This window comes from Leptidea sinapis, chromosome 15 (genome assembly GCF_905404315.1).
Source record: "Leptidea sinapis chromosome 15, ilLepSina1.1, whole genome shotgun sequence".
Lineage (NCBI taxonomy): Eukaryota > Metazoa > Arthropoda > Insecta > Lepidoptera > Pieridae > Leptidea > Leptidea sinapis.
In genome coordinates, this window is record NC_066279.1 from 2,642,000 (window position 1) to 2,668,977 (window position 26,978).

At 37.3% G+C, this 26,978-nt stretch overlaps 1 protein-coding gene across 1 annotated transcript; it reads right to left on the reverse strand.

Moving 5' to 3' along the window:
- Positions 1-931: 931 nt before the first annotated feature.
- On the reverse strand, positions 932-24,287 carry LOC126968398 (juvenile hormone epoxide hydrolase-like). Its single transcript, XM_050813412.1, has 9 exons — positions 24,171-24,287; positions 18,736-18,915; positions 14,472-14,611; positions 13,517-13,604; positions 9,708-9,872; positions 7,532-7,678; positions 5,821-6,022; positions 2,136-2,370; positions 932-1,210 (listed from the first exon to the last, which is right to left on the reverse strand). Exons 1-9 carry the CDS (start codon positions 24,171-24,173, stop codon positions 982-984), a joined length of 1,389 nt encoding a protein of 462 aa, XP_050669369.1. The 5' UTR covers positions 24,174-24,287; the 3' UTR covers positions 932-981.
- Between the last annotated feature and the right edge of the window lie 2,691 nt (positions 24,288-26,978).

Consider the following 26,978-nt stretch of genomic DNA (forward strand, 5'->3'; position numbering starts at 1 on the left):
TGGGCGGCGGTGATCACTTAACAGGTGACCCGTACGCTCGTTTGTCCTCCTATTCCATAAAAAAAAACACACAATCGCTCTTTATTTGTTATTACATTATGTTATTTTTTAGGTAATCTTTTGTGGCATAACGTAAAACCTACACTTAGATTGTAAAAATAATTGTTGTGTACGCTGTTGATTTCTTTTAATAAATAAACATTGAATCTCATAATAATATGTTTAGAAACCAAACGAAACTCTCCTCATTTTTGCAATTGTTTAAAGTACGCGTGGCATAACTGTCGTTGGCTCAACTTAAAACCAAATCCCCAGAGTCAAGATACATTAAAAAACATCTACCGTGATTGAATCACCGATAAAATATAATCTGAACAATATATTCACAAGCACAGGGTCACGTGTGTGGACGCCGCTCGCGACATATTAGGGTTGACATTTGCGACAAATGACAATTGATTTTCACAAATGCGGCGCCATTTTGAAATAAATCGTTCATTGATTTCATAGCTAATATCACAGCTGAAATTGCTTTATAGATTAAGTCATTTATTTTTCGGTATTTAGGCCAAATAAAGAATTACTTGGTTTATGTTGAAGTTGAAAATGAAAATTTTGTTTTGTCATGGGTCTTTGGTAAATGTGTAAATTTTTATTGTTTTCGATTGGGTGAAAAAATAACCAAGAGACCAGTCGAGATTCCTTTAGATATTATTTATACGTCTAGAATCTAGATATATTGCTATTAGGCTACGCATGAAAACAGGTCAGGTTTATTACTTTAGTGTGCGCGACAAGCTACGTCTTACACTTGCAATACGTATGTCACTTTGTTTCAATATGCATGCTTTGCTGGAAGAAATAGAGAAGTGATCATAAATATAAATAAATATATAGATACAGAAGCATTAGTTTAAATTAAAAACATAAACTTATTTAAACAATTTTTTTTATCAAAATATATTATACAAATACATCCATTCAGAGCTCTGTTTTTTTATATTCTTTATTCAATTTTCTGAATTCTCCTATTGCCTTTAGCACGTCATTGCTGAAGATTTCAGGCAGTTCCATAGCCAAGAAGTGTCCACCGTCATCGAGGATAGTTTCATTCACGAGATTGGGATATTTGGACTTCAGAACTAAGTTGAGAGTATAGGATACCTCGTATTTTGCCTGCGTCACCCATGTTGGAACCGACGTTGGTATACTGTTATCAAAAATACACAAAAGACATTTGGTTAGTTCATTTATTTTAGTGTTTATTTTAAGGTTTATTTTCAACAGTTATTAATAACAATCCTATAATTGCAACGCGAGATTGATTCTTCATTCCTAGCTTTTACCATTTTAGCAACCGATGAGTTTTTTCAATCCAAGAAGAAGAAGACGGTTTGGATTGTTAGGTAGTTAGTTGTATGAATTCGACAGATAACTGGTTTCTATACCCTATCCAAAATTTGACATATCAAATTATTGACGTTAGACAATCTATATAATATTTAAAAGCATGCTGTGTTCACTTCCAGAAAGAGGCACTCGTCCCTACATGATATCGTATTTTTCTGTTTTATACAATATTTATAGTGTACCTATCCCGTTTAGTGAACCTAATAAAAAGCAAACAAAAAAAAGAGCTGCATAGCAAATCACCTTGCACCAATTTGTTACCAATAAGTTGCATGATATAACAGACCAATAGGAGACTTAAAAACTTCCAACTCCACCAAAAAGTGATTTAATTTTTAGCCATCCATCACTGCGTTTCCGGGTCTGAGAAGAGCGAGCTACTCCGAACATTGCCCGAGACTTGTGACTTGAGTCACGGCAGGTAAGGCAGGAAGAGTAATATGGCTCGTATTACTCTCCCTGTCTGGCCTAATTTGGTAAGAACCTAACAGGTTAGCCGTACAGATATACATAAACATCTCTAAATCAAACATTACTATTATGTAGGTAAAAAAATTAATTTATGATCGTCAAAGTCATACATTTTCCATTTACGAATTCGTCGATCGAATCGAATTGGTAAAAGTGGCAAGGAAGTCAACGGCCAAGGAATCGCCAATCTCATTAAAGTTTCATGATTATTTTAATACAACAACACACTTACATAATTATTCAATACAACTTACTCATCCATTCGTAGACCCATGTATCTGCTATTAAAAGTCTCCTTGTACAGCCTCATAGAGGTGGTAATAGTGTTGGTAGTCCAGTAGACCATGAGATTGTCGATTAGTCGGTCTTTGGTGAAGCGGTAGGGAAGACCACCGTCTTGTTTATATCGATGGTCTGGGCACACCCACGTAGAGAATTTCTCCAGAACATACGCTGCGAGACCAGCCGGACTATCTGATAGGGCAACCCCTGATACAAAAAGAAACAAAAGTTCTTGAAGCGAAGTTTTTAAACGGACGTTCGGTTACACGAAAGCGTCAGATTTAGTAGCGTTACACAGGAACACTGTTAGTTACGGCAGTCGGCACTCCGCAGAAAGCAAGTGGGACCAAACGCGTCGATCTGTGTAGTTCATTATACTAATAAAATAAATAAATAAAATAAAATAGCCTTCATTATTACTAGTGACTTAATTTTTCTTATAAATAAAATTTAGATTAGCTTAACTAGTAATTTGTCTCTCAACAAAGGCCTCCTCTAAAGACTTCCACCTTATTCGGTCTCTGGCTACGCTCATCCAGTCCGATCCTGCTCTCCTTTTAAAATCGTCCTCCCGCCTTCTAATCTGTCTACCTTTCCTTCGTTTCCCGTCTCTTGGATACCATTCTGTAACGGTTTTTGTCAATTTCTCTTTCTTTTCCCTCAGAATGTGTCCAGTCCATTTCCACTTTTGCTTTTGACACATCTTGTGTGCGTTTTTGAATTTTGTCTGACTCTTAATGTTTTCTAACTTAACCTTGTCTCGTCTCCTAACTCAAATTACGCTCGTTATAATATATGCCATAGAAAACAACTTATAAAAAAAGAAGTCATTGCATTCGGCTAAGTTTTATGTAAGTAAGTTCTGATCAAAGTCTAAGTACCTACGCTCTATAGATCTCAGCCTTTGTCACACATACGAACAGCTAAAATGATAGATAATCTTTCAACTTTACAGAAGAGAAAAATATAGGTAAGTAATATTTAAGACCAGAATGATAGCCATTTACTGACTGTTCGAGCCACAGAGTCCTCGTTGTTGCTTCACATCGTAATGTTGCAAGATACATTGCAATTGCAATCTAAACCATCCAAGGACTCACCCAATCGCACATTAATACGGCCTTGCAATTAAACTTGGTATAAAGTTATGCCTGAGGATAAACAAAATGTTAACAATATCCTTGACAACACTGTCAATCCTACTAATATTATAAATGTGAAAGTTTGTATGTCTGGATGTATGTTTGAACTTCTTTAACGCAAATTCTACTGAATAGATTTTGATGAAACTTTACAATAATATAGCTTACGCACCAGAATAACAAATAGGCTATAATTTATAAAACTATAGTGTGAATTATACAAAATATAAAAGAAGTGTGATTGTTACTAATGAATACAACTAGCGCCATCTCTTATCAACTAGCAAGCACAAGATCAATATAATTTATATGGCAAAACGTTTGCCGGGTCAGCTAGTACAATGATAATTCTGAAGTTTTCTGAATGACAAGCAGCCTTGCAAATAAACGCAGACAACTTGCAGATAACGTTATACGTCCGAATAAACCAATCGTAAGCAAAATGTATATTTGTAAACATTTTGCATATTCTTGGTTTATGCTTAGTTATAACTTTATGCCAATTTTATTTGTAAGGTAGATAAAGTTTTAGCTGTGTTGGAGAGGAAGAAATTGTAGGCTAGATGGGCACCACAGCAGCGCCTTTTTGTACCACGAAGTAGTAGAGTGGGTGGGTTTCCACGGAAGACCAGCGTTGTGGATTCTTTCGAAACCACAACTATGCTGAGTTGGGGGCCCATTGGCGTCATTAGATCATAATTAGAATAGTATAACTTTAAGAACTATTATCAGAATATATATTGACGTCAATAAACATTTTTTCTTTCTTTTTTGTATTAAATTTTGAATGACGCCGTTAGTGATATTACTTCGCTAATGAGACATTATCACCTCAAGTCTCAAGGTGAGTGCAATCGCGTGCCGCTCAGCTCTTAAGGTTATCAATAATCCTAAGCTACTAATCGGCTAAGTCAGCCAGAAAATGTTCAAAACAAGTGTATGTTCAGAAGTATTGTTAAAACCTTTGTGTGGTAAAGGTACTCGTATAACACTTACATAAATGACTTTCTTTAGCTTTATAGTGACGAATATTTATGAGATGTTGAACTTAACCGTAGACGCCACCTAACTGTCACAAAGACTGTCTATAATGTTATAACTGCTCCGACAGTAAACTGGTTGTATAATGGTGGAGCCATCTCAAGCACCACATTAGTTAAGACCTTGAGTTTTTGTGACAATTAAAAACTATATAATATAATAACAAAAATATAATTTTTGAGTTGAATTATTTAATATAAATTGTCATTTATGTGTACGATAGCGCAATAAATGAATATTGTATTTAACCACATAAATGCTAGAACATTTATATTTATAAATAAAGCGATTCGTGCGAAATTATTCCCTAACCATTCCAAAATTTTGTTAATATAAAAATGATTTTAATATTGCCTTCTCTCACCAATAAGCTAAATATCTGATTTATTATACAAATATCTCGGTGTCTCCAGATGATTGTATCCTAATGTGGTTTTTGAAAGCGTCCCTTTATCATATGGGTTATAGGTTCATGCCACGGGACGTATCACTCATCATCAAGTCAATGGCTTGCTTTTACATACACTCGTACAATCTAAACATATATAAATCCAGTGACCTGATATTTGTTTTCAGTGAACTCCTTATGAACGAATTTTAATGGGGATTACTTCGTGGAGTGCAGCTTAGTACAACTTAAGAGACAGGATACTTTTTATTTCGATTAGGGACCCATTATTATTTTTAAAGTGAAACTTTTATTACATCGTCTCATACTTTTTCGTATGTGTGTTGCATGTCGCGTGACGGTAGGGCGGTGCCTATAGTTCGCAGCAGCTGACCGTGTAGTGTATAGACTATTACTCATTTGTGCCAGTGCTCCACGCTATTTTGTTTGTTTTGATTATTTCCCATGATCATTCCAATATTCCAATTATAAAATTAAGATTGATAAAGCGATTTTTATACCCTTAATGGAATATTATTCCAAAAATTTTTAGTTAAATGTCTATAATGTGAAAAAAAGTTTCACTTTTACCGTGGTTTCATAACACCACACAATCCTTTTGTTGTTTTACTTCCAATATTTGTTTTGTACGGACATATTTTTGACGCACTGTTTGATAGTTCTGCTGTGAAACAATTTCATTATAACAACAAGGTGCATATTTTACGAAATAATTCTTGATATTATGAAATATTATTACAAATTCATAAAAAAACAGTATTTTATTTACTAGCTTACCCGACAGACGTTGTTCTGTTCATTATAAAAAAACTCTTGCGGATGGAATTTTGGAAAATCCGTTCTTAGCTGACCTCTACTCGGTGAAAAGAATATTCCTACCAAATTTCAAGTCTTTAGCTCTTATCGTTCCAGAGATATCGTGATGAGTGACTATATACGTTGAAATCTCTTATATATATATATATATATATATATATATATATATACATAGATTAAGTACAGAACAACGTCTGTCGGGACAGCTAGTAGAACTATATAGAAGTGTAAGTAAACGTAAACACGTACCAACTGTATCCGGCTTTGTTATTTGTAAATGAAAATATCCTGTCTCTTGTAGAAGGAATCCAAAATAGTTGCTTAATGGATACACTCGGTCTTCAACTTCTCGCGATACAAGCAGCGGAGGGTATATCGCCCCCAAGATTCTTAAGAACGTGGCCTTTGACGACATGATTAATGGCAAATTTGTGTGGAATCCGATGACCTCCTGAAAATGTTATTTAAAGTTACTAGATAATAGATTCTGCCACATATCGGTTGCCAGATTTTGCACAAAAGGGTATAACATCTGCATTGTGTCAGTAGTTCATACGTACTAATTCTAGAAGGCTTCATAAGATAAATAATAGCTTTAAGGGTAAATGTATACCTACATACACTTCTATAATAAAGTCCCAGCCACTGTTCAGGCATTATCTATAAATGAATTTAAATGTTTTATAAAAAAATGGCTCTGTCGTAAATCCTATTACTCTTACTGAATATCTAAATGATCGGTCAGCCTGGGACTAGATTGTGATTATTTTATAGCGATAGAAATGACTGTACAATATTGTATAATTTTATTGAAAAGAGCGCAAAAAAATAATGCCGGGAGAGTTTCTTGCGCCGCTTCTCGGAGCGCCATTTGTTTCCGAAGCGGTAGTAGTATCTAGTATATTAGAAATGACATCAAAAAGAATTCTAAAGGAATCAATTTTGAGAAAATAAATGCCTTTTATGCCTTTTAGTTTATATGAATAATTGACGGATTTGTTTACGTTATTTATCGTGTCGTACGCGATTATACATTAGATTTAACTAGTTCATCGAGAGCGTTTGTATCACGCAAAGGCATGAAGACACCGTTTGGGCTTCCTTTTCCCTGTTGATGTAATATACGCCTGGATCTGACGCCAGTGACACTTCACTAAGATGGCGGCCTCTCCCCATCCTAAGGTGCGAGGATTATAACGCATCACTGAACTAGCAGTCATCGCATTATAACCCTTTAAGAAGACTTTAGATGGATTGACTCAAAGCTAATTGATGTGTTAATTAATTAACTCAATGATCCCAAATAAACAACAGGTTCCGGGTTTTCTTTTCTTCAAAAATGCCTCGCGCTAATTGACAAAAAACCACTAGTGACGTTGGTTTTACTAAGGTATTCGCCTGGTTACTTGCAGCGAACAATCTGTCTGTGCTAACGTAGCCTAAGCGAACGTGTCACGCAGTTTGATGTTTTTATATTATATTTATAACCATATTATATTGAATATCTTCGTTCGTTTTTTTTTAATGAAAATGCATTCGTGCTCGTCTCGTAAGGGATGTTCAATTGATACGTCCCGCCCATTACAATGCAGTGCCGCTCAAGATAATTGACCAAAAATTCTAAGTGGCACTACAACTGCGCTCGTCACCTTGAGACATAAGATGTCAAGTCTCATTTGTCCAGTAATTTTAATAGCTACGGCGCCCTTCAGACCGAATCACAGTCAACAGTGCTTACACATAACTACTTCACGGCAGAAATAGGCGCCGTTGTGGTACCCATAATCTAGCCGGCATCTGGTGCAAAGGAGCCTCCCACTCGTGTGAATGTTCCCCTGCATCCCGTGTTTTAAGCAGAAACACAACAGTATATAATTATTTGAAGGAAGAAACAGGTGTGGTAGCAGTACCGTCTCGGACGGAAACTCTACTTACAGTCACTTCTTCTATTACACCTTACCTGAGGAAAGAAAGAAGCCATATTACTTCCAATGAGAGCGCCCCAGTCCCCTCCTTGGATATAATATTTCTTAAATCCAAGCCTGTTCATCAGATTCTTAAAGATAACAGCTACTTTATCAGCTCCCAGTCCTGGTCTTATGGCACCCTGGAAATAAGGCATCAAGTACACGACAATAATCTCATTCGATTATTAGATTACCATTTAACGTCATAGCTAATTTTGTTACAATTTAACATCTATACCAAGGGTTGGGAATAGGCGGACCGCGATAGGTCTAACCTGGGACCGCCAAATATTATAATGTATAGCAGGGGTGCTCAAGCTTGAACTGCTGGCGACCTACCTCAAAATTTGTAGACTACAATCGATCGACTCTGAGAGGCTTCAAGTATGTGTGATGAACGATTGTCGTCGAGGTAGAGTGTCACGATGACATAGATATTAGTTTTGCGCAAAATATGCATTTTTTTAGTCAAGGTAAGTGTAGGTCTGCTCTTAAATGTCAATGAAAAAACTCATAATTATTATTCAAAATTGCGAGTTTATTGGTTCTTACAACACAAACGCGTTTTAAAGTTCTAAGCTTAACTAAAGAGTGACTTTGGATGTTGAAGCGTGACACTGCATGTCCTGAGCATACTTTTCATAAGATGGTAAGTAATTACCGATTTTAGTTTATTATACCGGATGTTTTTCTCGAGATCGACTCAAAAAGCACTCGCGATCGACCTGCCGATCCCGATCGACCGTTTGAGCACCCCTGATGTATTGTATACCAGGTACAAATTAATACTTAACTATAAAAAACTGGCTCAAGAGTCAAGACCGTCGGTGCAGCTTCTCACATTAATTTTAGTCTTTGTGTTTTATAATTCTAAATTTTATTTAAGTCAATAAATAGGTTGCACTTAATTATTATCAGTTTTTATTTCTAGACCTCGTTTAAATTTTGCCACAGTATCCGGATCGCACCTAAAACTACTTGCCGACCCCTGATCTAACCACTAATAAGTGGAGAGCCGGTTTTTTCCGTCGGTTATGCTACGAAAAATACGGAACCGATCGGAATAATACTTAAACCATAAGATGCAGCGTGTTTCGGAGAAGATTTTAGTATATGATATGTTAGTGATTACTAATCCAGAATATTTTTATGTAAGTATATATTTTTTTACCTTAGAAATTCCTATATAATCGCAATTCAAATAATTCAGTCAATAACATTTAATTACATAATATGACAATTCATACAATGAGCGGGCGCGGGGTACTTAATTTATATGACAAAGCAAGTGTGCCTTTTAGCACTTGTAGATAAATAAATAGCTTCCAAACTTTACATAGCTGCTAGAATAAACTGTGTACACACTGCTTTTTTGATTGTTTGCGATTTGCGAAAGCTAGGCGTTCTATATACCTAAATATTGATTCAAGGCTCTTTGATTCCGATGATGGTTGATTCTGATTTATGTGGGTTTTATAATGTTTTAGGAGTGTTAGTAAAAATCTAAAGGAAGGTTAAATTTAGAGTAATAAACACACACACACACACACACGCGCACTCTCACCAAACCACACACGTACAAATATCATGTCTTATTATAAATATTGTAAAATGTAAATCCGTTATTAGATTTAAGTCCTACAAAATAGTATTATTATAACCTAATCTAAGTTCTGTGGATTTTGTGATGTTTTAAATAAATAAATATAATTGGTATTTAATACATATAAAATTGTTAATCTAGGATGAAGTATATACCTGGATGTGATATGCAAATAATAACATATGTATGAAGGAGATCACAACATACAAAAACTGTTAGTGTTGTGTCTTTGTCAGTGTTACTTTTTTGTTTCGTGATAGCAATTTGCTGGTTGGAAGTGAAGGTCGCAATCAGCATTTAGGTTGTGATTGTAATGTATTGTAAAGTGTTGAATGTATGTGGTAGCCTTTTCAATTCTGAAAGCACATGGCCGTCGATACATTTTATGGTTATACAGAATATTTTGGTGTATTTATACGTATGTCAGTTTATTAATATCTAGCATTGGGCCAGCGAAATGGTTATTCGGTCACGATACCATACGCAGCCATACGCTAATTTCATGTATGTACTTAACCTACAATAGATTTTTTTTATCATATGTGTTATATTCAATGGAGTCTTACACTTGAGAACCCATAACCAGGGAGGCTGGGTATGATGAGCTCCAGCGCGAAGTTCCTGTCAGGTCTGACAGCTGTCAGAGCTGGTATCGCCTCGTAGAACTCCACGAAGGATCCCGGCCAGCCGTGTAGAAGAAGAAGCGGGACCACCTCAGTGCCTTCAGGTACCTGGGTCAAGAAGTTTCAGTGTATATTCAGTGAGGTTTCCATATTAAATCTTGACTGCTTACCACAATATACTTCATATAGAGGCGCGTTCATAAACTACGCCGGAGGTGCCACTGTTTTTTGTGAGAATAAGCAATAATACAAGCAAGACGTTCACCTGGTTAGTGAAACGCCCTGCCCAGTATAACGTAGAGCCGTTCAGCATTCTTGAAAAACCCGAAATTCTGAGTGGCATCGAAATATTATGCTCGTCGCTTTGAACTATAAGATGTTAAGGCTCATTATTCCCACATTCTCTTGCAACACCAGAGGAATCACAGGAGCATTGCCGGCCTTTAACGGCCGGTCGTATCGTCTCGGAAGCACCGCACAAGGAAGCTCATTCCACAGCTTTGTAGTACGTGGAAGATAGCTCCTTGAAAACCGCACTGTGAAGGACCGCCACACATTCAGATGGTGGGGATGATATCCTAACTTCTGGCGTGTCTTGTGAAGGTGGAATTCGGCGGCAGGAATTTGCTTCTGAATTTAATGTTATAACTTAGTTATATTGTAAACAATTTGTTATTTTTAAAGTGATAACCCTCAACAATGAGAGTTAAACAAGACATACAAGATTTATCAACGATACGTCACTCAAACGGTTGGCTCAGTCGAAGTGCGCTCGCAGGAAACGCGAGAGGTCGCGGTTTCGAGTCGCGCATCGTTCATAAATTTTCTTTTAAAATTTAATTTGTGTAATTAATCCCAGAAGTGATCACTTTAAAAAATGACAAATTGTTTAGATTTGAAAGAGCGACATCTCAAGTCAAATTCCTGTTATGTAAATATTGGTGTTTAGCAGGTTATCAACTGTAAAAAAGATCCTGTAAATGAAGCCACAACCTGAGAGTTGACCAAGACATACAAGATTTATCAACGATACGTCACACGAACGGTTGTCTCAGTGGAAGAGCGCTCGCAGGGAACGCGAGAGGTCGCGGTTTCGAGTCGCGCATCGTTCATAAATGTTGTTTTCAAATTTAATTTGTATAGTTAGTTATATTGTTAATATTAATCATTGAAACGAAACAACGGCACCTTGAGCTTCTGAATGCACCCCTGCACAATTATTTTACCAGGCTCATTTATACTTTTTTATATTTTACAGATCACTCTCTAACTAAAATCTATACTACCTTCAGCTTATTAATGAAATAAAATGATTTATTTGTATGATTCGTGGTAACATAGTTGTTAACAATTAATAGGTGTAGGTACAGCACAATTCGCCAATATATCGACATATAAATATTTCAATAATATTATAATCTATATAGAAATGAATTGCTGTTCGTTAGTCTCGCTAAAACTCGAGAACGGTTGGACCGATTTGGCAAATTTAGGTCTTGAATTATTTGTGGAAGTCCAGAGAAGGTTTAAAAGGTGAATAAATAGGAAAATGCTGCTAAATTAAATAAAAAGACCAAATTTGTTTTTCTTTGATGTGTCCATACATAATTTCTATGAGAGAATTTATTGACGCACGGTTTGACAGTTCTGCTGTGAAGCAATTTCATTACGACAGCAGGGTGCATATTTTACGAAGTAATTTTTGATGTTATGATATATTATTGACAAATTCATATAAAAATATTATTTTATTTATTATATACAGAACAACGTCTGTCGGGTCAGCTAGTATAAAATAATCATTAGTTTGTAGGTACTTCTCAAAAAATAACATTTAAATACTATTATTTTTGGCTAAAGAATTCTTTTAAACTATAAGATTTTGCATTTATCTATTAGCCATAATATTAATTTTTTATGCATTAATGCTTAAAAAAGCATCTCTCTCATTTTCTTTGGAAGGTGGTTAAAGACCCTAATACACATAACATTTGCGTTATTTTGATGAAGCGCTGTTCTACAGTTTGGCATCAGAAGTCGAACCGGATCTCTTAATCCTAATATGGAAAAGTCCTTTGCTGGTTTAAAAAGTTCACCATGATTTGAATGAACATACAAATTTCTAATATATATAGACCAGTAAGCGTTAACCTCTCTTGTTCCTTAGTTGTCAATGTTTAAGAAAAACTAATTTTCCCGTTTTATCCTTATTAAAACAAACATAATTGTGTAAAACAATTTAACGGCCTGGTTTTAGTGACATTGTAATGTCACGGGTACACTATAGTGATATTGTAATAAATCTAAGTATATTATAAATGAAGTTAGCAGTGTGAGACGTCGAGCGTTCCGATTGGACAATTTTTTTCATACGCAATGCAAAACAATAACAGTAAACATTGGAGCGTGTCAGCAGTCTTCCATCTGAAATTATTGTTGAAATAGTAGTGAACAAGGGTCAATTCGGCTATGGCACTCGCCAGCCACTGCCGCGGCACGCTCCGCTCAGCTCATGCGTTGTGGTCAACAGCCTTAATTTGTTTTTGGGACCTACTAGAGAGCAAAGGCCGATTCAATTAGATAATAATTTGTTGATTACACTAAACAATAATGACTGTACAATATAATCAAGAGATAGAACAATCAGAGGCGGCCGAGGTAGTTTATGAAACTAACGACCAGTAAAATTGTCAAAACATCTTTGCCTTACACTACCACTATAGTGTGTATATATAAGTTATATATACACCAGTGACATATATAATGTTACTAAAACCAGGCCGTTTAATAGTATGAAATGAAGTCGATTGACAATCTACCGTTGTATTATAAATTATAATATCACTAGTGAAATTGTAATATCACGGCTTTGACAATACCTGCGACATACACATAAAAAAGAAGTCTCTGTCTGTGATGTCAAAAGAAGCAGCCTATTTTGTGTGTTCGTTTGTTTCGCCATATCTCCTTATGTCTGCTAGCTTATAAAATAAGTATAATAAGATAGAAAGTAATAGAGAATAACGTAGGTTATTAATTTTGAAAATGATTTTATATCTGCGAAAAAGATTAAGAAACCATTTCGGAATGAATTTCGATTCAATAGTAGACCCAATTTAAATAGAATTATTTAGTCGGGTTGTCGCTTATCTTTACAAATATTACAAATATTGAAAGTTTGTATACTTATTTGGATGATTCTTAACAATCTCACAAGAATGGATCTCAATAAATTGTGGCCCAAAATTTCCACGCGAGCGAAATCGCGGACAGACGTTAGTATTAAGGCGACACTAAATGCCAGCGACCTCGAGCGATATGAGTTCACGGCTGCCGGCCCGCCGTCTATGTAACAAAGCCAATATTTTCAAAATTCTTGGGTGCAAAACAGTTTATATGCTTAGAATCCGCGTTATTCACTACTAATCTAAATAAATGAACCTACACAAAAAAGTACAAGCTATAAGTATAACTTTTCCGAGAGAAGTACCAAAATAATGCGTCACGCCATGTCAAAAAACTTGTTTAACTTCAAAGAAATGTGGTAGTTCAAAAAGGCTCGGCAGTGTTAACTATAACCAACAGCAAGCATTAATTAGCAACCTACAAATAAGACTTAAGGATATGTGTAACAGGATTAAGCAGTGTTCATAGCTCGAAATGCTATACTTTCACCACAAAACTTGTCTAAAAAAACCATGTTTGCGTGTTTTCTGCTTACTAAGGCGAACTTAAAAAAAATTGCTATTTACCTGCGGTGTCACCCTCACGAAGTGTATCTTCAAACCTTGAATGTTAGTCTTGAAGTGCGGGTATTTGTTTAAATACGCCTCCCTTTCGCTATAAAATAAGTGAATATCAAATTATATTATAAATTAAATTCTGTTTATAACATAACCATACAAACGAAAAGCAAATAACTCAAAATTGGCTTCAGGGGTCATAAATTAGAACAAGGCAATACTTTATTTTACGAATTAAGAGGCATATCTATACATATAAATAAAATTGGAGTCTGTTTGTAATATTGAAATAACCGTTTTTTACTACATGAATATAAATATATATACATATACACATTCATTAAAATAATAATTTTTACATTTTTTGACTGTCTGTCTGTCTGTTCCGGCTAATCTCTGAAATGGCTAGATCGATTTTGATGGGACTTTTATTGGCAGGTAGCTGATGTAATAAGAAGTAACTTAGGCTACGTTGTAATGTCTAAGTAACGGTCTAACTATATTTGTAGTTGTCTATTATTGTAGTTATATATGATGAGTTGAAACTTGTGGACACAACCGTATTTTTGGGCATAGCATTAGATACCAAACTTCAATGGAGTGCTCATATTTTGAATTTGGCGAAAAAGATCAGTTCTGCAGCACTTTGTATATATTGTTGTAAGAATGATTTGTAAATTTAATGGAAAATAATATAGGATTTGAATAGAGTAACCTTAGAGTTTGTTGCTCGTTCTTCTCTAAGGAAATCTGCCTTCCGAATGAGCTGTATCAACCAATTGCATATTTCAAGTGTAATGTAATTTGCCTACGAAATAATAATATATTTGATTTAATTTAATACCAAATAAATAAATAAATACCTCACCTTAATCTATTTTAATAAATATCTCACCACCAGTGGGAGGCTCCTTTGCACAGGATGCCGGCTAGATTATGGTTACTACAACACCACATCACTTACCTGAACGGGTATTCCTCAGCCCAGTACTTGAGCCAACTCTCGAGCTGCTTGCTGTTGAAGCCATACTCGAATGCAACGCCCTCTAGTGGCGGAGTGAGGGGGTGTCTGTCGCGGAGACGCTCTTTTATGTCCTTCACGATCTGTAAACGTTTATTATATGGAGTAGGAGGTAGATGGTAGAAGACCACGGCCGTCCATGTTCTTTAAGTTCGGTTTTGTTCTACCTTTAACCCAGGGGCGTGCATTGGTTTTCTAGTAAGGTAGGTACTGTGGATCTAACTAGTGGTAGTTGAGCTTTGAAATAAGCAAAGATGGCTTACAGTAGGTAGTTAGTATCTAGCGTTAGGAAAAATTTTATGAGTGGATGTTCAATAGAAGTTTGGTAAAAAAATTAAATAAATTGAATTTAACACAAGTGCTATGTTTATTTTGGTTAATAACGAGATAGGTACTGCCTAATTGCCTATATCATATGCACGCCCGTGCTTTAACCACTGCTTATCGGTCTTTGGTAACCTAAGTTCATTTTAAGGTTACGTTGATAAAACTGGCTAAGAACAGCTGTTTCCACCTTCATCGCTAAGTTATTTGACAGATTTTGCCCTGTACTTTCCCCGGGGCGTAAAAAGAATAGGGGAGTCCCAGGCCCATGGGTGTCGTAAGAGGCGACTAAGGGTTTTTTAGAAGTGGGAGAGTCACGCTGCCGTCTTATGACGTCAGCACAATCGGGCCAGACTCGTCCGGGTTAATTACCACACTCGCACAGAATACCGGCGTGAAGTGGTAGCGGCCTAGTGCCGCTATGTTTCGCATAGGTTAGTGTCGAGGACCGGAGGCCATCCCTTACCCCCACCCCCTCCCCCAAACAAAATTTGAGAGCGGTCCATAAAGAGATATTACCCCAGGAGGGTACCGGCTCTACCAGAGCCGGAGAATCCTTCCCCGAGCACTCTCGCTCGGGGAGCGATTCCACACCACGGCACCCCGCTCCACGCTCAACGTGGACTTTTGCAATATCAGGGGAATTCACTCCAATTTAAACGCCGTCCACCACCACCTTGAGACGGCGCAGCCGGCCTTGTGTTTCCTTACGGAGACGCAGATATCTCGACCTAGCGATACGTCATATTTAACGTACCCCGGGTACAAAATTGAGCACAATTTTTTGCCTCATGCCGGGGTATGTGTGTACGTTAGGGAGGATATCTGCTGTCGCCGTCTCGGCAATTTTGAGGGTAGGGACTTGTCTACTCTCTGGCTCCGCGTAGATTTAGAGGATCGCGTCCGTATCTATGCGTGTGTCTACAGGTTCCATAGTGGTAACGCAGAAACCGATCATCTCATGGGCTGCGTTCAAGCGGCAATTGACGACGTGCTTGCACAGATCCCCTCCGCTGAAATCGTAGTCTTGGGTGATTTCAACGGGCACAATGCCGAATGGCTTGGATCACGTACCACAGACTACGCAGAGCGATCTGTGCATAATTTTGCATTGGCGTATGGTCTGTCCCAATTGGTTGAGTCGCCAACGCGGCTCCCGGATGTGGATAGCCACATGCCGTCCTTATTAGATCTTCTGCTGACTACACATCCCGATGGTTACCAGATCTTTGTCGACGCCCCTCTCGGAAGGTCCGACCATTGCCTGGTCAGGAGTGTAGTGCCTATCCGACGCCAACGTCGCAGACCACCAGCGACCCGCCGCGTTTGGCACTACAAGTTAGCAGATTGGGATAGGATGCGTTCCTTTTTTGCATCCTACCCTTGGGGCAAGGTTTGTTTCCCTTCGGATGATCCTAGTGCCTGCGCCGTTGCAGTAGCCGATGTGATACTGCAGGGCATGGATATTTTTATACCAAGCTCTGTAGTACCGATCGGTGGCAGATCCCAGCCCTGGTTCGATGCGTCAGTTAAAGGAGCATCTGACTGCAAAAAACAGGCGTATCGAACTTGGGTTGCGGCGCTGGGCACAAAGGATCCGAACTGCAAAGTTCTTAAGAGGAAATATAACCGTGCCTCCAGATTTTTTAAGCGGCAAATCGCCCGTGCGAACTCTAAGCACGTCGTCAAAATCGGCGAGCAGCTTTCCAGTTACCCGACCGGAACACGCAAGTTCTGGTCGTTGTCGAAAGCTGCTCTTGGTAACTTCAACCAGCCGTTCATGCCACCGTTGCACATGAGGAATGACACCCTGGCCCATACGGCAAAAGAGAAAGCCGAGCTCCTGTGCGCTCTTTTCGCCTCCAACTCGACACTTGACGACAACGGAAAAACACCGCCGACCATCCCGCGGTGTCAGAGCTCTATGCCTGAAGTACAGTTCAGACAGAAAACTGTTAGGCGAGCTCTGTTTTCGTTGGATGTCAGGAAGTCGAGCGGGCCGGATGGCATTTCTCCAATCGTGCTTAGAATGTGCCCCTGAGTTGACGCCGGTGCTAACGCGTTTATTCCGGCACTCTTATTCCAAAGGCGTAGTCCCTGACTCATGGAAGTCAGTCCTTGTCCATCCGATCCAAAAAAAAGGAGACAGTTCGGATCCGGTGATTTACAGGCCTATTGCTATCACCTCCCTGCTCTCTAAAATCATGGAGAGCATAATTAGCCGCCAGCTTTTAGTATACCTAGAGGGTCACCAGTTGATCAACGACTGACAGTACGGCTTTCGCCATGGACGGTCGGCAGGTGATCTTCTGGTATACCTAACACATAGATGGGCGGCGGCTGTTGAAAGCAAGGGGGAAGGCCTGGCAGTTAGCCTGGATATAGCGAAGGCCTTTGATCGTGTATGGCACAAGGCGCTCCTCTCAAAACTTCCATCATTTGGGCTTCCCGAGAGCTTGTGCAAGAGGACCTCCAGCTTCCTCACTGGGCGTAGCATACAGGTCGTTGTCGACGGATATTGCTCGAACCCGAAGCCCATGAATGCTGGAGTGCCCCAAGGCTGTGTGCTATCTCCTACGCTGTTTCTTCTGCATATCAATGATATGTCGGACACCTCCAACATACATTGCTATGCAGACGACAGCACTGGTGATACCGTATACACGGGCCATGCAGGTCTCTCTCGGGAAATCGTCGACCAGTGCCGGGAGAAACTTGTGTCTTCTATCGAGTCCTCTCTCGAGAAGGTCGCGGAATGGGAAAAATTGAACCTTGTCCAATTTAACCCCCAGAAGACTCAAGTTTGCGCGTTTACCACTAAAAAAACCCCATTTGTCGTATCACCGCTCTTCGAGAACACTTCTCTTAAAGCCGCGCCTAGTATCGGAATACTGGGTCTCGAAATCTCGAGCGATTGCCAATTCTGTGGCCATCTGGAGGGCAAAGCCAAATTGGCTTCGAAGAAGCTGGGCGTCATAAATAGAGCACGGCAATACTTCAAGCCGGCCCACATTCTAGCGCTCTACAAAGCGCAGGTCCGGCCACACATGGAGTATTGCTGTCATCTCTGGTCTGGCACACCCCAGTATCTGCTCGATCCATTTGACCGCGTGCAACGTAGAGCAGCTCGAATTGTCGGGGACTCAGTGCTCTGTGAACGGCTGGATCTCTTGGCGTTGCGTAGAGACGTCGCATCATTGTGTGTCTTCTACCGCATTTATCACGGGGAGTGTTCCGAAGAGCTGTTTAACCTGATTCCTGCCGCCGAATTCCACCTTCGCACAAGTTAGGATTTCATCCCCACCATCTGGATGTGTGGCGGTCCTCCACAGTGCGGTTTTCAAGGAGCTTTCTCCATCGTACTACAAAGCTATGGAATGAGCTTCCTTGTGCGGTGTTTCTGGGACAATACGACATGGGTACCTTCAAAAAAAGCGCGTAAACCTTCCTTAAAGGCCGGCAACGCTCTTGTGATTCCTTTGGTGTTGTAAGAGAATGTGGGCGACGGTGATCACTTAACACCAGGTGACCCGTACGCTCGTTTGTCCTCCTATTCCATAAAAAAAAACAGAGCAAAGACTATTTTAGTAATATTTACTCATCATATTGGACTGCACGAGAAGATCGTTTCGCCTCTAGCAGAATTTACCTGTTTTTATAGATTAATAAAACATTAATTTAACGTTCGAACTCCGAATAAAACGATATAATATGCAAACTGGTTTAACTGTTAAATATAAAATCGGTTCGAAGCCTTGTTCGTAGGTATCGGTCGGTAGGTATAGGTACTACTTAGTACTCTTTCTTATGTGGTATAACGGCCGCGTGACCTGAGCAAGACATTGTTGAAAAAAAAAAATATATTTAAAACAAAAATACTAACCACTTCTGAAAATTGAACTTTAAACGGTTCTATTTCCTCATTGTACTTGGATTTAGATAGCTTGGGGCCCCACCATTCGTTGAGGTCCACCTTCGGTAATGGGGGGGGACTTTTAAAGTAGAAGTACAGGATAGGCGCTAAGAAAAGTGCCAATGCACCCAACACAAACAAACGGCAGAGCTGAAAGTAAAAGATTATATTAAATGTATGAATTGTGTTGTCAGATTTATTTTGAGTTCGAGCTGTATTTTGAAAACTTACAAGATATCCTACTGAGTTACGGCCGTTCCCAATATACTATCTACAGATAGAGATAAATTACTACCTTGTACTGTCAGTTATTAGCTGTCAATAATCTGAATCTGTCTTACAGTGATGTAAAGTAAATTCTAGTGTTTTATTGGCAATATTAGCAAAATCTGTATGTATCATAAGTATAATATTTTCGTTTTTGTAATTATTTGAAGTTAAACAACTTTGAGCGCGTTATGAAAAAATTATGAGAGTGAAATTATAAGATACGCGCGCATCACTGTAACACTAAAGTAACAGTAAAACAGGTTGAAGTAGGTCCGTAAAATGTTCTGATGTTTGCGTCATTCGTTATTTTTTTTGGTTTCTTCGTCCATTATTTGGACAGGCAAAGGGTTCAAGCCCATACAGCCGTATTCATTATTTAATATTTAATTGTCAAAGCCATCTTTGCAAGATTTTTACAAAATTGTTCTTTCTAAAAACGTAGAATAGCACAAGGAATAAATCATTTTAATGATTTTTGCTTCGTTAGGCCATTGAAGTATAACTTCTTGCGTGCATACATAAGTACACACATACTTTTTATATATTTTTTTAACCTTAACTTTAATATTGTTGCTTTTTGGATGGATTATGACGAATTGTCTAAGCTGTGTGCTGTTTGTGCTGGTAACAAACATTGAACAACAATCTAATATATTATATCTTTTGCTTACTTGCTCCTATATCGGTCATAAAAAATAGGGTATTTAATTTTCTTTTATTAGCAGCATTTTAAACAGCACTGTACTTATTGTCTAGGTGAAATAATATTATTTATTACGCGTCAAACAAACTCTTTACTACATCGCCGGTAATGAACTAAATTATCCTGGTGTTAAAGTTAAAGTTATTATGTCGTAAAAGATATAGTAATATGAAGCATTTAAATACATTTGTATATTAAAATTGTTTTATTTGAAATGAGGCCATCTTTGATTTTGCTTTGCCGTGATTGCCGTGAGCTACTGGTGCGAAACGGAATGTGGAACACGGCATATACCAATGACGAACACTAGTGAATAACGTTACTAAAAGCAGTTTTTTTTATTTATTTATATTATTATTTGAGTTCGATTAATAACATTAATATCAATACAGTAAACTCATTAATAGTGAAAGAGAATCGTTAATAGAAAAACAATATTATGTTAATTAACATGTATTGTGAATAAATTATTGTTATAGATGCGAACAATTAAGAAATATTAATGGAGTATGATAGACGATTAAAGCAAATTATATATTGTATTGACTTAATTTAATGAAAATTTCATACGACCATGAACAAATATATAATGTGTAACTGAATTGTAACTTTGACTTCCATATCTTAACAATTATTTAACTTGGAAAAATGGGGTTCAGTACCATTGATACAAGATATACCTATTTTATTATGTGGGTCTACTTTTTACTAAATAGTTTTGTAAAATATTTTGTTTCAATTTTTAAAATATCTTATGTTTTAGCTCCTCTTGAGGTACAGCCCGTTAACAAGCAGACGGACCGGAAACCACATTTGGTAATTTTATCATTCAGGTCTTTATCTAATTTTAACTATCATACAGGTCACTCTCGGGAAATCGTCGACCAGTGCCAGAGGAAACTTGTGTCTTCTATCGAGACCTCTCTTGCGAAGGTAGCGGAATAGTATAAAATGAGCCTTGTCTGGCTGAAATGAAAGCTGGGCGTCGTAAATAGAGCACGGCAATACTTCAAGCCGGCTCATCTCTAGTCCGGCCCCACATTGAGTATTGCTGTCATCTCTGGTCTGACGCACCCCAGTATAAACTCCAACCATTTGACCGCGTGCAACGTAGAGCTACTCGAATTGTCAGGGACCCAGTGATCTGTGAACAGCTCGATCACCTGGAGACGTCGCTTTATTGTGTGTTCCGAAGAGCTGTTTCACCTGATTCCCGCCGCCGAATTCCACCTTCGCACGACACGCCACAAGTTAGGATATCATTCCCACCTAATGTGTGGTGTTCCCCTGCAGTGCGGTTTTACAAGGATTTTTTCTACGTACACAAAGCTGTGGAATGAGCTTCTTTGTGCGGTGTTTCCGGGACAATACGACATGGGTACATTCATAAAAAACGTGAACACCCTTAAAGGCCGGCAACGCTACCGTGATACCTCTGAAGTTGCAAGAGAATGTGGGCGGCGGTGATCACTTAACACCAGGTGACCCATACGGTCGTTTTTCCTCCTTTTTCATAAAAAATTCAACATTTCAGCTGAAAGACGTGCACTGCTGGTCAAAGCCCCCACAAAGATCCCCACGACGATCGGTCCTGCGCTGCACTCATCCAACCTGTTCTGGCGATCTTGACCATATCATTTGTCCATCTTGTTCACCATTTAAGGACTTTAATACCCACCATGCCACACCGGTGTCTTGATGTGTTTAAGCTGTTTTAGGGCCATACTTATCTCGCACAGGCTGACGTGTGGGATTTCTTGGGTAAAGTGTCGGTTTAATTTAGCTTTTGGGTGATTTTTTTATGACAATAAGGGACGAGACGAGCAGGACGTTAAGCTGAAGGTAATTGATACGCACTGCCCATTACAATGCAATGCCGCTCAGGATTCTTAAAAAAAAAATTTTGAGCGGCACCACAATTGCCCTCGTCACCTAGAGACATATGTTAAGTCTAATTTGCCCAGTAATTTCACTAGTTTCAGAACCCTTCAGACCGAAAAACTATACCGCTTAAACATTTCTGCTTCACGGCAGAAATAGCCACTGTTGTGGTACCCATAATCTAGTCGGCATCCTGTGCAAAGGGGCCTTCCACTGGTTATCATCAATTTTGTGGGGAGAATTAAAAAAAATCGATTCTTAAAAGAGCTGTCCTTGAAGAAATTAGACCTGGTCGTTTGAACAGCTTCCAAGAACCTGTTATTATACTCGTCCACCGTCACCGAGGCATTCGAAGCTGTTTTGCAATTCAATATCTACTTAATATCACTGGGAGCCACGTAAATCATACAATTACTAATTATTATTTGACAAAATCTGTGCGAATATATATACAACGTGAACCAGAAAGGGTATAAAATCCCTTCAATGATACGTTATTTGGGTCATATGCAATAGTATGGTGATGGTACTTTTAAAGAGACTGCCAGTTTTAGGCGGAGCCTTTGTTTATAAACAGAATGAGGTCACCTACCTATGGACTTAAACATAAACAATAATATATATAATATCCGGATGACCGAGCCTTGCTCGGATTTTTTAAAATGTACAAAAGTTGAACAAAAAAAACTAATAGGACATCTGGATTGGAACCGAAGTCTTCTGTTTTCCGGATCACCTAATGCCCCATCTGAGCTATTACAGTCTTGCATATAGTGGCGAAATTTACCTTTGTATTCTTATGTTATTGTAGCTGTTTCTCATTAAAACACGGATAAAACAACAATTTTTTAATTGAAACCTAGCTAGATCGATTTATCACCCCCGAAAATACTAACTACTCACCGATATTAGTTTTATCGTTACATGGGTATGTTAGTTATGTAAAGAAAATTATATTACGTTTGTAATAAATCAAAAATTGTTCCAATTCTGAATTTAAAGAACAGCTTTCTTGCGCGGTCAGAAGTAATCTAGTTTTGCCTGATTCCTCAAGGCCATCGGCTTGGACACAAACCTCAAACTAACGCTCCTTTTTAGTACGAAACACTGAAAAAATTGTTATTTAAAAGAGTATGGACTTCATAGAGAATTTTCTAGAAACAATTTATATTTCTTTACTAAAGTTTTTCAGATTTACAGTCAATCTAAAATTATGACTTTTTTCTACCAGACGAACAACCTTATTATATAAGTTAGTATTGCATAATATGTAGGTACAGTTTATTTTTTGTTATTTGGTTGAACTCTTGTGACTCGCTTGTGGCGGCATCGTAGACCGGGTCGTTCCCTTCGCTCTCCTTAAAATATGGTCGAGGGAGGCTGTTATTGGAAACTCTTCTTATATCTTTAAAGTTATTGTTTTTTAAAATATTTATAGTTTTGTATATTTTTGATAATAAAATTAATTAACTAATAAAATTCTCGCATATTAAACGTATTTATCAACAGTGTGTATGGATTGATGCATAAACAGTCCTAAATACAAAAATGTTCCTCTCACGAGCTCTAATTTATCCGAACTGTAGACTCAGTTATTTAAAAGAAATATCTGATGTGACGAATGATGATTCAAAGGCATCTAATTTAAGCCTTTGATATGTATAACGGGTATAAATTGGTTTTGATTAGAGATAATAAATTGAGAGACACGTTCATATAATATATAGGTACATATATATAACACTAGCCATTACCGCCCGCTTCGCTGTGAGAATTTTAAAAGGAAGGCACGTTGGAATTCGAAAAATAAGTAGCTATGAGCCATTTAGGATAAATTTCGTTATAAAATCTAATTACTACATCCAATATATGAAATGTGTTTAAAGTTAAAAGCGATTTAAATATGAAACATTTACACAGCCTATAATTTCCATAAAAAGTAATCCTACTAATATTATAAATGTGAAAGTTTGTATGTCTGGGTGTATGTTTGAACTTCTTTAACGCAAAATCTACTGAATAGATTTTGATGAACCTTTACAATAATATAGCTTACACACCAGAATAACAAATAGGCTATAATTTATAAAACTATAGTGTGAATTATACAAAATATAAAAGAAGTGCGATTGTTACTAATGAATACAACTAGCGCCATCTCTTATCAAGCAAGGAAAAGATCAATACAATTTATGTGGCAAAACAACGTTTGCCGGGTCAGCTAGTAAATAACAAACTGTATAATATAAATTATCCTGTATTGGATGCATCAACCTTTAGAGCTAGAATTCATTGTTTGTGTAAAGACACCTTGTCAACATGATGCAATTATTAATTACTGTCATAATTAATAATTGCATACAATGGTTTATTAATTATAACAAATTGACCTAGCACCACAAGAAGTTGTTAAATTCAGCCTTTACTTCATTCCAGTCCAAAAAAAATGCCAATTGAAATGAAAGCACAGACTCAAAATAGCCCCAACGTATATATGCAAGCCAAAGCGTGGACGCACGCTAGTCTTAAAATAAATAATTATTACACTTACCATTTCAGTGATGTATCTATTTCAACCCGCACATATGGAAATCCAACGCAAATGAATGAGACATAAGTAAACGTTATGACAACATACGACACGTCTTATCTTTATCAATGTTGAATTATAACTGCATCACAAACAGATAACGCGAGGATTCAATAAAAATTTGATAGTCTTATGACCATAATAATAAAGCATACTTTGCTGTAATAATTTTTGTGTGTTACGACCTTTTATTTCGATAATAAACAACCATTAAATTTGAAACACGTTCGCGGATACCCTTAGAGATTATTTAATAATATGAAAGAATACTTAGTAGATAGATATAATCCACATGTTTGTGGCTTTAGTATATAATATCAACGATATAATGAATTGCTTAGATTAGTAGCTCCAAATCATACAATGAGGTAATCCCTGTCTCTTTGGGTCGGTCCCTCATGTCTGAGGATCGTGAGGAACGAATTTTTTTAAATGAAATTAAGGGGCAAGCCGAGAGAGAGCAGAGTAGGACATTCAGCTGATGATAATTGATACGCCCTGCCCTGAAACACCCCAAAAATTCTGAGCGGCACTACAACTGCGCTCGTCACCTTGAGACATAAGATGTTTAGTCTCATTTGCCCAGTAATTTAGTGCAATTAATTAGCTCACTAGCTACGGCGCCTTTCAGACCGAAACACAGTAATGCTTACACATTACTGCTACTGCTTCACGGTAGGATAGGCGCTGTTGTGGTACCCATAATCTAGCCGGCATCCTGTGCAAAGGAGCCCCCCACTGGTATGATCTGCCTTCACCGGTTTCTAGACAGCGCGTCTCTTACATCCGTGAAGAGTTTGAATGACAATTCTATAATTTGGTCAGTTTTTCCAAACTTTAGTAGCCTTGCGTATTGTGTGTAGGGTTAGGTACCATTTAATAATTTGAAAAGTCCTGACAAAAAGCCCGACACTTCGATAAAAGTCCGGTCTTTTAAATTAGTCCTGTTTAAATTCCGTTTCTCGTAATTACATAATTGTATTATTTTATTAAGATGTATGACTGGGATCTTTTCACAGTTTTAATCCTGTGTTTTTATCACATTAAAACGAATACACATACACCCACATTCCCACCTTCACACTGATACATATATATTTGTGTATATATATACTGACCAGCACATATTCGAAAACAAACATGGTGTTGTACTGTGTTCATTGCTTAAAAGGAGATTGAAACGCTTTCATACATTCCTGCGCCCAGGTGATAACAAGATGAAAGTAGCACAATTTAAAAGATAACATTTAAATAATAAATAATACTTAAGAAACTTTTGCAAGATTTGTCAATCTGGGAGCTAAGTAATCGAAGATATAAAACTGCTAAGGATTTATATACTTATCACATACTTATATTAGCTGGGTACCAACCTTGGTATTTTAGATAAAAAATACCTACCTATCTACGTATACCTATTTACTACTGTAACGACATTTTTTTTCATTATAATATAAGACAATTGGTAATTAGATATAATATAGTATACCTAAATAAAAAGATAGTTTTATTTGCTCAGATAAGAATAATATATAAGAATAAACATACTCATTACCTCATACATGAACTGTAAAACAGACCGCTAGAGACAATAATTTTCCTTGGAATTCAATTGGGTAGGTAGTTAACAAGTCGGTAACTCAACGAACACAACAAGAAACGAAGTGACATTGACGTAGAAACGAAATGATTTGTCAGACTGTCATTGTCAAAATGAAGTTACCGTTGATGAACATGGATTTCACTAGTATCGATTTTTATGTAAATCGATTTATTGATAATAAAATAATTGCTCAGTTCTGTTTTTTCCTCAGAAAATAATATATCTTATTCATAATATGGTCATTTGCACATAAACTATGCACCTCACTAATATTATTTAAATAAAACAACTGGATCTTAATGTTATTTTAATCGATTAAATATTCACTCGATTACATTTTAAGCGATTACATTTTAAGCGATTTTCTTTATTTTAATGTTTTTTCGGTTTGTAGAATGAAAAATGAGCTAGTTTTTTGTATTTCATATCAGAAAAATATACCCTTTTTTTTAAAGAATATTTCAACTTGTTAACCATCAGGCCCAAAAGTCCCATTCTCCTTTAGGCCTTTAAAATGTTAATCCCCTTTTGGCTGTGAGATCATATTTATATGTATTAATTAAATCTTTTAAGAGCTGTTGATTATGTATAAATAAATGATTAAAGACTTATTTGTTGGTATTTAATACCTATGTTGTTTTATTACAATATTCCATCTGATTAAAATTAAAATCCAGACTAGTTACAGAGCCAGACAAAATCCGGACTAGAGTTTAACCAAGACGGATGGTAACCCTAATTGTGTGGCCAAAATACGAAAGAATACGTTGCCTATATATGGTGCACAAGTGAGTTTTTATTCAGAGCTGGTTCAGGATCGATGCATTGGTGCGTTTCGTCGTCCAAGGTATTCTACATTTGCCTTCAACACCACATCTCAAATACATCAATCCTTTGCCTTTCTCGGGCCAATGAGATAATACTTTGTACATAATGATAGATGGGTTTAACAGAGGCGCTTTTTATGCTGCGAATCAGTAGTATTTTTTTTAAATTAAATAAGGGACGAGACGGGCAGCTTTCAGCTTATCGTAATTGGTAAGCCCTACCCATTACAATGCAGTGCCGCTCAGGATTCTTGAGAAACCCCAAACATTCTGAGCGGCACTACAAATGCGCTGGTCACCATGAGACATAAGGTGTTAAGTCTCATTTGCCCAGTAATT